The sequence below is a fragment of the Candoia aspera genome, chromosome 6, assembly GCF_035149785.1.
Source record: "Candoia aspera isolate rCanAsp1 chromosome 6, rCanAsp1.hap2, whole genome shotgun sequence".
Taxonomy (NCBI): domain Eukaryota; kingdom Metazoa; phylum Chordata; class Lepidosauria; order Squamata; family Boidae; genus Candoia; species Candoia aspera.
This window is the reverse complement of record NC_086158.1, coordinates 64,553,343-64,565,937: the sequence shown is the minus strand read 5'-3', so window position 1 is coordinate 64,565,937 and position 12,595 is coordinate 64,553,343. Positions and strand designations below refer to the sequence as shown.

At 43.3% G+C, this 12,595-nt stretch overlaps 2 protein-coding genes across 2 annotated transcripts in view; both read right to left on the bottom strand.

Moving 5' to 3' along the window:
- FANK1 (fibronectin type III and ankyrin repeat domains 1) overlaps positions 1 to 1,129 on the bottom strand; it is an 88,815-nt gene extending 87,686 nt beyond the window's left edge. The window contains exon 1 of the mRNA XM_063307820.1: positions 935 to 1,129. Coding sequence (XP_063163890.1) covers positions 935 to 1,129 — 195 coding nt within the window. The remainder of the gene's footprint in view (positions 1 to 934) is intronic.
- Positions 1,130 to 6,726: 5,597 nt separating this feature from the next.
- Positions 6,727 to 8,335, bottom strand: DHX32 (DEAH-box helicase 32 (putative)). The gene is given in 3 exon segments (XM_063307819.1): positions 6,727 to 6,793; positions 7,179 to 7,410; positions 8,329 to 8,335. Coding segments are annotated over 3 exon segments (306 nt in total).
- Positions 8,336 to 12,595: the final 4,260 nt, after the last annotated feature.

The following is a 12,595-nucleotide window of genomic DNA, read 5'->3' as shown; positions in this document are numbered from 1 at the left end:
AGTCTTTCATTGAGACAGATGATGGGTTATTCTGCCAGTCTGCATAGGCTTTGTTCTTGGCCCGGAGGGCTGCTGAAATGGTCTCACAGTTTTCATCAAACCAGTCGTGATGCGCCTGGGTTTTCAGTCTGAGTACAGTTGTTGCGGTCTGCATGATGATACCTTAAACTTCATCCACTTTTCAGAACAGGTACCCACAAGCAGTAAATTGCTGGAGAGTTTTTCATAAAGTATATCTTGAAAACATTGGACTTGACCTAGGTCTTGCAGTCTGCCAAAGTTAAATGACATTCTGACAGTCCTTGGTTGCTTATGATGTAAAGGGGCTATGTGCAGGTTGAGGGCCAACCAAACTAGCCTGTGATCTGTCCAGCACTCAGCACCTCACATGGCCCAGACGATGATAATATCTTTAAGGTCACGCTGGCGTACTATAACATTGTTAAGTAGGTGCCAGTGTTTGGACCTGGGATGCACCCAGTTTGTTTTGTACTTGTTTGCAAGTCTGAACATCGTGTTAGTGTTGCACAGGTTGTGCTTGGCACACTTGCTCAGAAGCAGCACCCCGTTACTGTTTAGTTTTCCCACCCCAGGTCTCCCAAGGACTCCATCTCAGTTGTCGTTTTGTGTCCCCACCCTCTCATTGAAGTCACCCAAAATAATGAGTTTTTCACTGGTGGGGGTTGTCCGAATAGTCTGGTCCAGGTCCTCATAGAAACCTTCCTTGTCTTTGTCTGGACTCAGGAGAGTTGGTACATAGATGCTAATAATGGTGATATATTGGGACTAGCTGAAAGGAAAGCAGAACTTCATAATACATTCATTTATTCCAGTGGGTAGAGTAGAGATGTTCTTCAGCACAGTAATTTTGATTGCAAAACCTACTCTGTGAGTCCTGTCGTCAGTCTTTCCAAAAGAGCATATATCAACTCACTGCTTCCTGTAATGAACCCTCGTCTGCAAGCCTGGTCTCACTGAGTACAGTGATATCGATGCGATAATGGCAACGTTTGCCTGCTGTGAGTGCTGTTCGCCTTTCAGGCCTTGACATCTTGTCTCTAGCTAGCAAGATGCAGATGTTCCAGGCTCCTGAAGATGAGTTTTCTTTTATTTGTTTTTCTTGATACATGTTGACTACTAAGGAGATGATCTGCCAGCTGCTGTTAGCTAGCCAGATGTTTTGGGGCAGGCAATGTTTAGGGTACCTTTTCTAGCCCCCTCTCTCATGTGAGAGTGGGCAGTGCTATCCTAAAAAGGGCTGCTCAGTCTCCCTGGATGCTGCTGGATATCTCTGCTGCTACAGGTACAGAGACGAACGATGACTGGTTTAAAAGCCAACTATGTGCAGGTTTGTGACTATAATTGCCAATGGACATCTCTACTGTTGCTTTGCCACCACTCCATCACCGCAGGGCATAAAAGTTTAGACTGAGATGAATCGCACAACAGGAACCTGTGTGTGATGGACTATTAAGTGGAACAGCTGTTGCACAGGCGCAATCCCACTCTCTCAGTAGAAAAGACCTTAATTCAATGGCATAGACAACTGTTACGGCTGAAGACCTCTCCTGCTACAGTGGGTGACCAGGATGTCCAAGTGTCTTGTCGTGCTCTTAGCACTCCACAATGCCTGCTAGGCCTGTCTTCTTGACCATTGGACCATTTGTCATGTTCATCGTTCCAATGGTTTGAATACATCGTAACGTTTCACATGTCACTCTCCTGTTCCGTGTCTGTCATTTGCAGGGAGGGGAATTTCAGCCGTGCCAGGCTGTAATCTCCTTGCTGTTCTGCAGGAATGTATGTTTGGGTTATGACATGTCTTCAAGGTTACTTTCCCAGCCTGATGTGTGACGGTTGCCAACACCTGGGAGGGGGTGGTTGCTATGGTGGGGCGAGGGGCGGGATTGGGTTTGAAGCGAGGGTATTTAGTTTGTATTTGGCGTGTTTTTGCTCATTCTCAGCTTTCTCTGTATTTGTCCTAAGTTCTTTAATAAATCAGATTTCATATAGCAGCCTCTTGTGAGTCTGAGTATTTGGGCTGGGGCAATCATTACACCATTGATCGATCTCCTCTGCTCAGTCTGCCAGGGCCAGACTTCACAGGCTGGGATAGACAAATCCTCTACCTCACTGAGGGTCAAAAACTTGTTGGCTACCCTCACCTGGTTTGGCCCAACTGCTGAGATGGTTTACTGGGATGTAGCCACTGTGTGTTACAGCTACTTGGAGCCATAGGTGAGAGATGAGCACCAGGTGAGGACCAAAGGTGAATGAGGAGCACTAAAATGGGCATGGCAGGTCCCTCCACTGGAGGTGCTATCCCTCCCTGGACACCCCATATACCCCTAGTTAGGGGCCAGTTTACACATAATGCTAAATTTCAATGGATGGTTTCACATTTCAAACTAAGCCATCAATAAGCAAACCATGTTATAGCTTAACTTTATATATGAACCAGACAACTATTTGAGAAAGGAGGTTGTAATTTTAGTGAAGCCCTGATGGTCATAGTTGTCACTAATGTCAGCACAGGAATGTGGTCATTCTTGACTTCCCATACATTTTCTGAAGATTCTGCCATTTGTGTATAGCAATATCTCTGGTAGGATCTGCCCTGCTTCTTCATGGTTCTAGTGTCAGTTCTTTGGAGAAAGCTTGTTCATTGCCCGCTATCTTCCTTGAAGTATTTCTCCACCACTACAATTCTTGAAAGTACATATCAGCCATAAAGCATCATTCTAAGATGGAGGATCTATATTTGAAACCCATTTCCTGGTGAAAACTGAATATGGTCTTATTCAAGCATATTTAGAAGTTGCACTGATAAAGACTTAATTAAGGATGTGGCACAAATCTTAAATTTATTTGCACAAGGGAGCAAATGGATAAAAAAAATCTGAGCAGCCTGTAAGTTAAATTAGAAATGACACTGCAGTGGAAAAGAGAATAAGGCCATATGAGTCCCGATAAAGGTGTGCTTTATAAACCATGGCTTTAAAATGAAATTGATCTTTTGTGATTTAATTATTTCAGAAGATAATAATTAAATGGACTTCAGATTCAAATGCTGCTATCTCTCTTCCTAGCATCATGTATAATCCCAAAGTAGAAATCAGCAGAAACTATATATTTTCAAGGTAGATATGGCTTCTTTGGGCTGACAAAAGTCTCTACACATATTTCCTATAATTACCCCCAAAGTCTCTTATACAAGAACTCCCAACATCAGCATCCTGAAATGGACAAAACTAGCTGTGCTATTTTATCCTTAATTTGTTCTTATTTGTTCCTGATAATTTTCATTCAGAAATGAATATACCATGTATGTATATACCATCTATTTTAGCAACAACAGAATTACATCTTTTATCATTGGTTGAAAGAGAATATGAAAGTCTTAAAAACTAAGGCATAATCAGACTTATGCTGGTGGCAGCAAGAATACGTGTAGTCCAGAAACTGAAGACTAGTATCCCAGTTTTAGACTTTTGGTGCTCCACTTTTTAGAAACTTTTATTAGAAAATGCAATACATAAAATAGAAGGTATTAGATTTAACATCTTATTTCATCTCATTTGAGAAGATTATATTCTCTTTGATAAAAAATCAGAATCAATTAAGAGACACTTGTCCACAGTGATGATATAGATTTTTTGGAGGGAAAATGAATTAAAGAGACTTTAAAGAGGGTGTCATGAATCAGCCATGTATTATGATGATGGCATAGCCTTTAATTATTTGGTGTTCCCGATCATTTTTATTCTGATCTGATAATTATTAATAGTATGGTTTTAAAGTTTATATAGTGATTTTAAAAAATACATATACCATGCCTTCGCTCCCCAGTGGATCTTGACAATATACACTGAAATTAAACTTCCAATACCATGAAAGGACATAACATCCAGACATAATCAAAATGAAGTAAAACTAAATCAAATAGAATGTGTGTGTCCGATAGATATATAGGTACCTAGCTAGCTAGATGATTGATAGATAACTAGATGATAGACAGTTAATATGTACACCTAATGCCTGTATAAAAGGTTTTAATATGACTTTTTAAAAAAAAGTGTGCTGGAACCAGGGATAGAAGTACATTCCAAACGTTTGCTTGCGGAGATGCCCTTCCATTTTTCAATAATATGTGAAGATTTGTTCTAAAAAATTCCCTTTGTAGTATTGTTTGGAAGTCAGTCTTGCTACCTGTGGGGTTGTTTGTGATACATTATTTTAGTCCAAATTGTATTCTGTGTAATTGTAATGGGGTTTTACGTACTCTGTTTCATTGGCTTACTGCAGTTTTCGAAGTGTTTTATTTGGGTAAAAAAATAGGCATTCCTTTCTAGAAGTTATATTGATTCTTCCTCTGAAAGGGAACTTTAATTAATAATTTCTACCTATCCTAGCTCCTGAAAGTCTAATGCAGGCATTGCAGTATCTGGATTATTTAGCTGCCCTGGACAATGATTCCAGCCTTTCAAACTTTAGAACAATGATGTCAGAATTTCCTACTGATCCACAGCTGTCAAAAGCTACTTTAGCTTCATGTAAATTTGACTCCTTTGAGGAAATACTCACCACTGCTGTCATGGTAACAAGTACAATTTGAAACTTGTGAATATCAACAAATAACTGCTGATAACTAATTAAAAAATTAGTTGGTTCATAACAATTAATACATCTGTGACATTACTAAATAGGAATTTTAGCCGTAACTTACTATTTGATTGTCATAAACATTGATTCTAGTTCAGTAACTCACATGAATTAAAATATACCTTAAAAATTGCATCAGTGGTGCCATTAACTCATTTCACAATGTATCCTATCAATTCATCAACCAAGCATTTCTTTGATTAAATAATTTATTGCATATTGGACCCCTAAAAATGAAAACATTTGCAATCAATGCAGTCTTGAAATGTAGATTTAACTTACACAGGTCTGTTTGACACAGAAATTCAGACTGGATAATGTTACTTCTTTCACATTATTTTTAATGGAAATAAAATCATACAGCCCTACAGATGCTTGTCTATACTATACTGTAATGAACAACCGACAGTGGATTTAGTTCAATGATGTAGCAAAACACTGACAAACCTGATAGTGTATCAGCACATTTTTCAAAGTGCAAATAAATCCTATTGACAGGAGTATAGCTTGCTTTTCACAGATGTAGCAACACTCTATTTAGGCCTACTTGTCACAAAAGGTAAGTGTTTAAACACATCTTGATAATGAAAACTTCTTTTCAAATGAAAACTGAGGGGTTTCGTATGATGGATGCACACTCTTTGCCAGCATCCCAATGCATGTGGCATTTTAGAAAAAAAGATTTGTGCATTCTATTTATATGCAAGAATCTTTTTCTGTGGGGACCAAACACATTATTTTACCCTGCTAAATAAACATACTTAAATACAACATCCTTTTAGACAGTTTTCTTAAGTTGACTAGCAGCTTTCTTAAATTGTTACCAGAAGAGAAGGATATAAATGATTTTAACAATTATATTGTTCCAGCTTTAAAATCAGGCATTTTGGGAGCAATGTTTTTAAATGTAACGGACCAGTCAATAATAAAATAAAATAATAAAATAAAATAATGTTATACATCACCATGAAAGTACATAGAACATACAGAATATCAATAGAAAAACTAGGTTCTGTAAGGGCCTTACAGTGCAAAAACAAAAGAAGGCAATAAAACAATATGATGAGGAAGCAACAGCAAATAGGCAATATGCATTCTGCTCAGCGATACAAGGGTATATGACTTTATTGTGGCCCTGGACAGATTCTGAGTTTCCAAGCACTGCAAAAAGTTTGGCCATAAATGCCACGACATCATCATAACTACGTAGGTAGTTGTTTTTCCTAAGAAGTATCTGATAAAACTCAGTGGTTGGGCATGGGGATTGGGTTGCACAAAGCCCCAGGAACAAACCCAATAATTCCTGGTAGATCCTGATTTGAAATCCTAAAGATCTATCTAGTATGGGGACAGAAATAGCGAAGTAGGTGGACCAATAGTCTGAATAACTATGAAGCAGCTTTCTGTGTTTCTCTTGACTAAAACAAATATTTACAGACATATCAATACCTTGAAAGCTTTGTATTTATGAAAACAAGCTCTGCCGGCATCTAAAATGGTGATAACTTGAGCTCCTTACCCACTTTTCTCAAGCAGAAAATTGTTGAAAATATAATACTGTTTTATCTTAGATTATATCTTTCTTCTGATATATACACATAGACATGTGCACATGTGTGCTAAAATTAGGAATGCTTCCAGTATCCATGCCTGTCATCAATAACCTAACGGAAAAGAGTTGAAATTGAGGGTAATGAAATTCAAAGCAAAACAAAACCAGCATCCTTATGCTTTAGGCAGTATTTCAATTTCCTTGATTAAATCAAAACTTAGAAATGTTTCATTAGAAAAGCTTTGGAGATTTAAAACTCTCGTAAGTAGTATCCAAAGCAAAACTCTGAATTGAGATACAGAACACAATCCATCAGCAACTTTGCTTGCGCAGGCTAGATCAGTGTTTCTCAACCTTGGCAAATTTAAGATGTGTGTGGACTTTAACTCCCAGAATTCCCCAGCCAGCCATGGGGTGATATTGCTGAGATGATTTTTATAGCGTTGTTTTCAGCTACTGTATACTGTACTAAATTCATGGAATACAAGTCGCTCTGGGATACTCATGAAGTTTTAGTATATTGACAAAGGGTGAAGCTGAGCTACATGCCTATGTCACAGTGTTGTGTAGTTTCCTGATCTATATTATGAGCAATCTGAAACAGGAAAAAACATCTGTATGTACTGTAATTAGATGAAATTTATCTGAATATATGCCTACATTGGTACAATCAAGTCTGCATTCTGTTTTCAAATGTGGATGGTTTGGTGTATTTAAAAGCTGTGTTTCACTATTGGTATGTTTGTAATATTACTTACATGATGTCAAACCTAGTGTTTATTTCCAGGTAAGTGAGCATAGGAGTGTGGCCTAGACACATTAAAAGAAAACTAGTCTAAAATAAAGAATTTCATGGATAAAATGTTAGAAGCAAAGTAACAAAGCTCTCATGCTTTCAAGTGGAAATTAAAGTTACGCATTTGGATAACATTAAGATTGTAATGTTAAAATACTTAGCTGAAGCTATCCAAATGTTCTCCTTACTTGCATAAAGTAGCCAGATAAGAGGGCTTGTTTTGTGTTCAGTACATTTTCTTTCAGTCCCAAAGTCGGTGCTGAAATAGGAAGTTCAGTTTCTCTCACACTGTCATCCAATTCCGTTTTAATGGCCTCTGCCATTCTTAATGCAGAACAATTCAGAAAATAATCCTGACACCATTTTTCAGTATTATCCAAGGGAAAATACACAATTACGTCTTACTCAAGGGCCCCATTTGTAATTAAAAAGATTTTTTTTATCAACTGCTAGAAGACATTTATGAGGTTAATGTTTGGATTGCCATCTTGCCAGGGATAGGCAACCTGACCCTCTAAACGTAAATTTACCTGCAACTCCCGCTATCGCTCAACATAGCTATGGTAATGAGAGTTCAACCATTTCTGATGAGTTACATGTTGCCTATCACTGATACATACGGTTATTTTTCAACAAATCACATTGAATTCTACTTCTGAAGTTACAGTATGTATAGGACTGTTCTGTAATTTTTGTTTGTTAAATATATAGACCAGATGGTACAATAACCAGCACATATATAGCCTTGTTGTTGAAACCTTCTGGTCACAGGATAGAGAAAATTAAATGCAGTGCTCCATTTTATCTTGTATGTAATATTTTGCTCCTGGAATCATGTTTTTTTAAGAATCCCCATAGTTTGATCTTGTTGCTTAAAAGAAAAACCTTATTCTTCTAATTTTTTGATCTATGGTCCATGTATCATGTAGTTATCATGCATCTTTCTCTTTGTTCCTAGCATGTCCCTATGACAGAAATTTCCTGAACAAATTTGTAACTGTTTTATTTTAAGAAGTGTTAAAAGAAGCCTTTTCATTTCTTTTTCTTACTTGTCGTACCTCCCTAAGCTTTTATTTTAGAGTTTTCTATAACTGCAATCCTATACATTTGTTAGGATTAATGAAGCTTATTTCTTAAGTGTAGTATTGCAATCTAATTCACCATTTTTAAATGGGAGTCCACCACATAAACTGAGGATTTTTCAATGAGAATATTGTAGAATTGTATCTCTTCCACAGCAAAAACTCCACTTTAATGATTCTCAAGCTTTCTTCTGTTCTTTTTATAACTGTGTTGATGATGATGCTATCCTATTCACCTCCCATCTTGGGTTGCGACGACTCTGGGTGGTTATGCCTGCAGATCAAACATCCATGCCTCTTATTATATGTTTCAACACAGTGGGCTTTATATGCACTTGTATATAGCTTAGTAATCCTCCTGAACATTTCAGAAAGAATGAATTCTATGTGACAGCAGGAAAATATGGCATGCTAACTGTGGAATTCTGGGATCTGAAGTCCATACACCTGGAAATTGCTATAGTTGGGAAACACTGCAGTAAAGCTTTATCAATTTTGCAGAATATCCTCTAGTCAAGAACTATTCTGTATTTAATCTGCAGTTTGCAGCACCTGAAGGAAGTCTACTACCACTGCTTCAAGGAGAGTTGAAGCATCCTATTTTGCAGAGAGGCTTAAGAATGTAACTTAAGTGGACCGGGCCGGCGGCGCAGCAGCGGACCGGGCAGGGTGGCAGCGGACTGGGCTGGCAGTGTGGCAGAAGACCACGTCAGCAACGCGACAGCAGACTGGGCCAGTGGCGTGGCAGGAGACTGGGCTGGCACTGCAACACTGCAGTGGCAGACCAGGCCGGCGGCGCAGTGGCAGACCGGGCCGGCAGCGAACTGGGCCAACGGTGCAGTAGTGGACTCTGGGCTGCGCCAGAGAAGAAGTGACTGGTTGTTGGCCTTGGGGTTAGCAGACCGTGTGGGTGAGGAGTAGGGAGTTTAATTTAAAAAAAAGTTACCCATCCCCCCCAACCACCCCTGAGCCAGCTGGAAGCCATGAGGGCCCTCCAGAGTGAATGACTCTCCCCCAGGGTGAGAGACGAGAGGGGGAGTCTGGGAGTGTGTTTGTGTGAAAGGGCACTCACCCCCTGAGTGAGAGACAGGGGGTGGGTGAAGAATGAATGAGTGCCCCCTGTTGAGCACTGAGAGAGTTCAAGGGGGGGGCATAGCGAATGGAGGGGTGAGGGTTGGGCTCTGACGGTGCCGAGAGCGGAAGCTGGTGCACCGGAGGGCCTACCATCACCCTGTGGGAGATTGATTGTACATAAGGATGTATGAATGGATGGAGGGAGCCCTACTTAGAGCCAGAGACTCCTGAGGTCCAGGATTGGGGGCTAATGGATCAGGAGTCACTGGGGGCTACATGGTGGGGCTCATTATTGAGGTGGTGATGGGTAGGGGATGTTGTGGCGGGACCTGGAAGATGGCCCATCTTCGGGGAAGACGCCTCCGGTGTTTGTTACTGATGGTGTGTTCCGGCCCTCTGCACTCAGACCCAGACCCTGGTCAGCAGATCCATAGGGGCTGTCCTAACAGTCAGGAACCATGCTGAGACAAGGAATAGGTCTCTAGTGTTTTATTACTGCTACATTAGACAGAAAATCCTAACAAACTGAAGAAGCGTGGGAAAAACCCAGACAGATAAACCCCAAAAGTCAAGGTGGGTCTGATCTGTGTCTCTTTGAATGGCTGCTTAACTCCTCAGTACTACGCATGCGTTTTCCCCCCTGGATAGGGGCCCCCTCCTGCTCACCATCAGTACTCATGACAGGGGCCCTGGTTTCCGGCTGCTGCTTCTTAATGCCAGGTCAGTTAATAACAAGGCCCTTTCGGAAATGTGCCCAGCTGGGTTTACGGTATGGCACCAGCCGAGATCCCAGGGCAGGGGAGGAGGGGTGGCTGTTGTCATCCAAGAGTCTCTTGTGGCCTTCAGGGGCCCTGCTCCACAAGTGGCTGGTTGTGAGACCCTGTTCTTCAAGTTGGGTTCCCGAGAACAGTTGGGAGTGTCGCTGCTGTACCAACTTCCCTGCTGCATGGCAACCTCCCTGCCTGAGCTGCTTGAGGCCGTCTCATGGCGGTGGAGTTCCCCAGGCTTATGGTTCTGGGGGACTTCAACCTGCCATCCCTGGGGCGTGCCTCAGAGGTAGCTCGGGAGTTCATGGCTACCATGGCAGCCATGGGCCTGTCCCAGATAATTCGGGACCCAACTCGAGACAGTGGTCACACCCCAGACTTGGTTTTCTTGTCAGAGCAGTGGCAATGTGATCTGAGGGGAGAGTTACAGCTGTGACCTTTGTCATGGTCAGACCATACCCTGGTGGCCCTGAGATTCTCTTATGCCACCCCCCTCCACAGGGAGGTAGGACCCATTCAATTGGTCTGGCCCCGGCGACTGATGGAACCGTAGGGTTTCAGAGGGAGCTGGGGGTTATACCTGGTGATCTGCTGCACGGTCCAGCGGAGGCCCTAGCTGCAGCCTGGAATAGGGAGGCGGCCGGGGCCTTGGACAGAATTGCGCCTGTGCGGCCTCTCTTGTCTCATCGAGCCCGGCACTCCCTGTGGTTTATGGAGTTGCTGAGGGTGCTGAAGAGGGTTAAGAGACGCCTAGAGCGCCGCCGGAGGAAGACAAAGACTGAATTCGACCGAACACAGGTAAAAGCCGCCATTAAGGCCTACCTTGTGGCAATAAAGCGGCGAAACATCAATATTTCTCCGCTCTTATTGCGTCTGCAGAATGCCACCCAACAGCCCTGTTTAAGATCACTTGATCCCTTTGGGGGAAGGTGGGTTCAGCGACCCACCTACAGGGCCATGCAGAGGAATTTGCTGAGCATCTGCAGGACAAAATTGCTCGGATCCGCTCCAAGTTGGATTTCAGGCATGAGGCATGGTCTGGAGAGATACCAGGGGAACAGGCTTACCCAGTTATCTGGGAGTAGTTTGATCCTGTTGGACCTGAGGAAGTGGACAGGATCCTACAGACAGTAAATGCCACCACATGCCATCTAGACCCGTGTCCCTCCTGGCTAGTAAAAGCAGGCCGGGAGGTCACATGTGGTTGGGTCCATGCAATGGTTAATATATCCTTGGGAGAGGGGGTGTTTCCGGCGGCCTTTAAAGAGGCGTTGGTACACCCCCTCCTCAAGAAGCCATCGCTGTTCTGGACAATTCTTATCTAGTCTCCCACCTCCTCTTTCTGGGGAAGATGGTTGAGAAAGTGGTGGCTTTGCAGCTCCAGAGGGTCCTGGAAGAAACGGATTATCTAGACCCCTTTCAGTCAGGTTTCAGGCACAGTTATGGGACAGAAATGGCATTGGTCACACTTATGGATGATCTCTGGCAGGAGTGGGATGGAGGCAGTGCATCCATCCTCGCTTTCCTTGATCTCTCAGCGACCTTCGATACCATCGACCATGGTATCCTTTTGGGGCAGCTCAGGGAGTTGGGGGTGGGTGGCGTAGTCTTACACTGGTTCACCTCCTTCCTCCAGGGCCGATCCCATTCGGTGTTGATAGGGGAGGAGAGATCGGCCCCGCAGCCCCTTCTTTGTGGGGTGCTACAGGGATCAGTACCCTCCCCTCTCCTTTTTAACATCTACATGAAACTGCTGGGTGAGATCATCCTTCACCATGGGATGAGGTATATCTCCATCCCGGGTGAAGTAAGTGATGCCGTGACCACCCTCTCTGAGTGTCTGGGGGCTGTGGGGGCCTGGATGGGGAACATCTGAGTGGCTGTGGGTTAATGGTTCTTCTGTATCTGGGACATTAACATCTCTGGTTCTGGATGGGGTTGCACTGCCCCAGACAGACACAGTGTGTAACTTGGGGGTCCTCCTGGACTCATGGCTCCTGCTCAAAGAGCAGGTGGCAGCCGTGGCCAGGAGAGCCTTTGTGCAGCTACGTGCTGTGCACCAGTTACGCCCCTTCCTGGACCAGGAGGCCCTTCAAACAGTCACTCATGCCCTTGTTATCGCTCAGACTATTGCAATGCGCTCTACATGGGGCTACCCTTGAAAAGTATCCAGAAGCTTCAGCTGGTCCAGAATGCAGCTGTGTGAGCTGTTTTTGGTGCCCCCAGAAGAGCACATGTAACACCACTGCTGCGCGAGCTGCATTGGGTACCAGTTTGCTTCCCGGTCCAATTCAAGGTGTTGGTTATCACCTTTAAAGCCCTACACGGCATGGGGCCAGGTTACCTGAGGGACCGCCTCTTCCCCATTACATCAACCCATCCCACCCGATTGTGCAGAAAGGGCATGCTACGGACCCCGTCTGTAAAAGAATTTCATCTGGCGGGGTCCAGGAAGCGGGCCTTCTCCACAGTAGCTCCCGCCCTGTGGAACATGCTGCTCCCAGAGGTGAGATTGGCCCCATTGCTCCTGGCCTTTTGGCGGAGTCTGAAGACCTGGTTCTGCCGCCTCGCTTGGGGTGGAGAAGGCAATAGAGCTACATGGGGATGGTTGTTATAGACCACTCCTCCCACACTTGGACTGTTTTAGATGCTTCACTGCTTG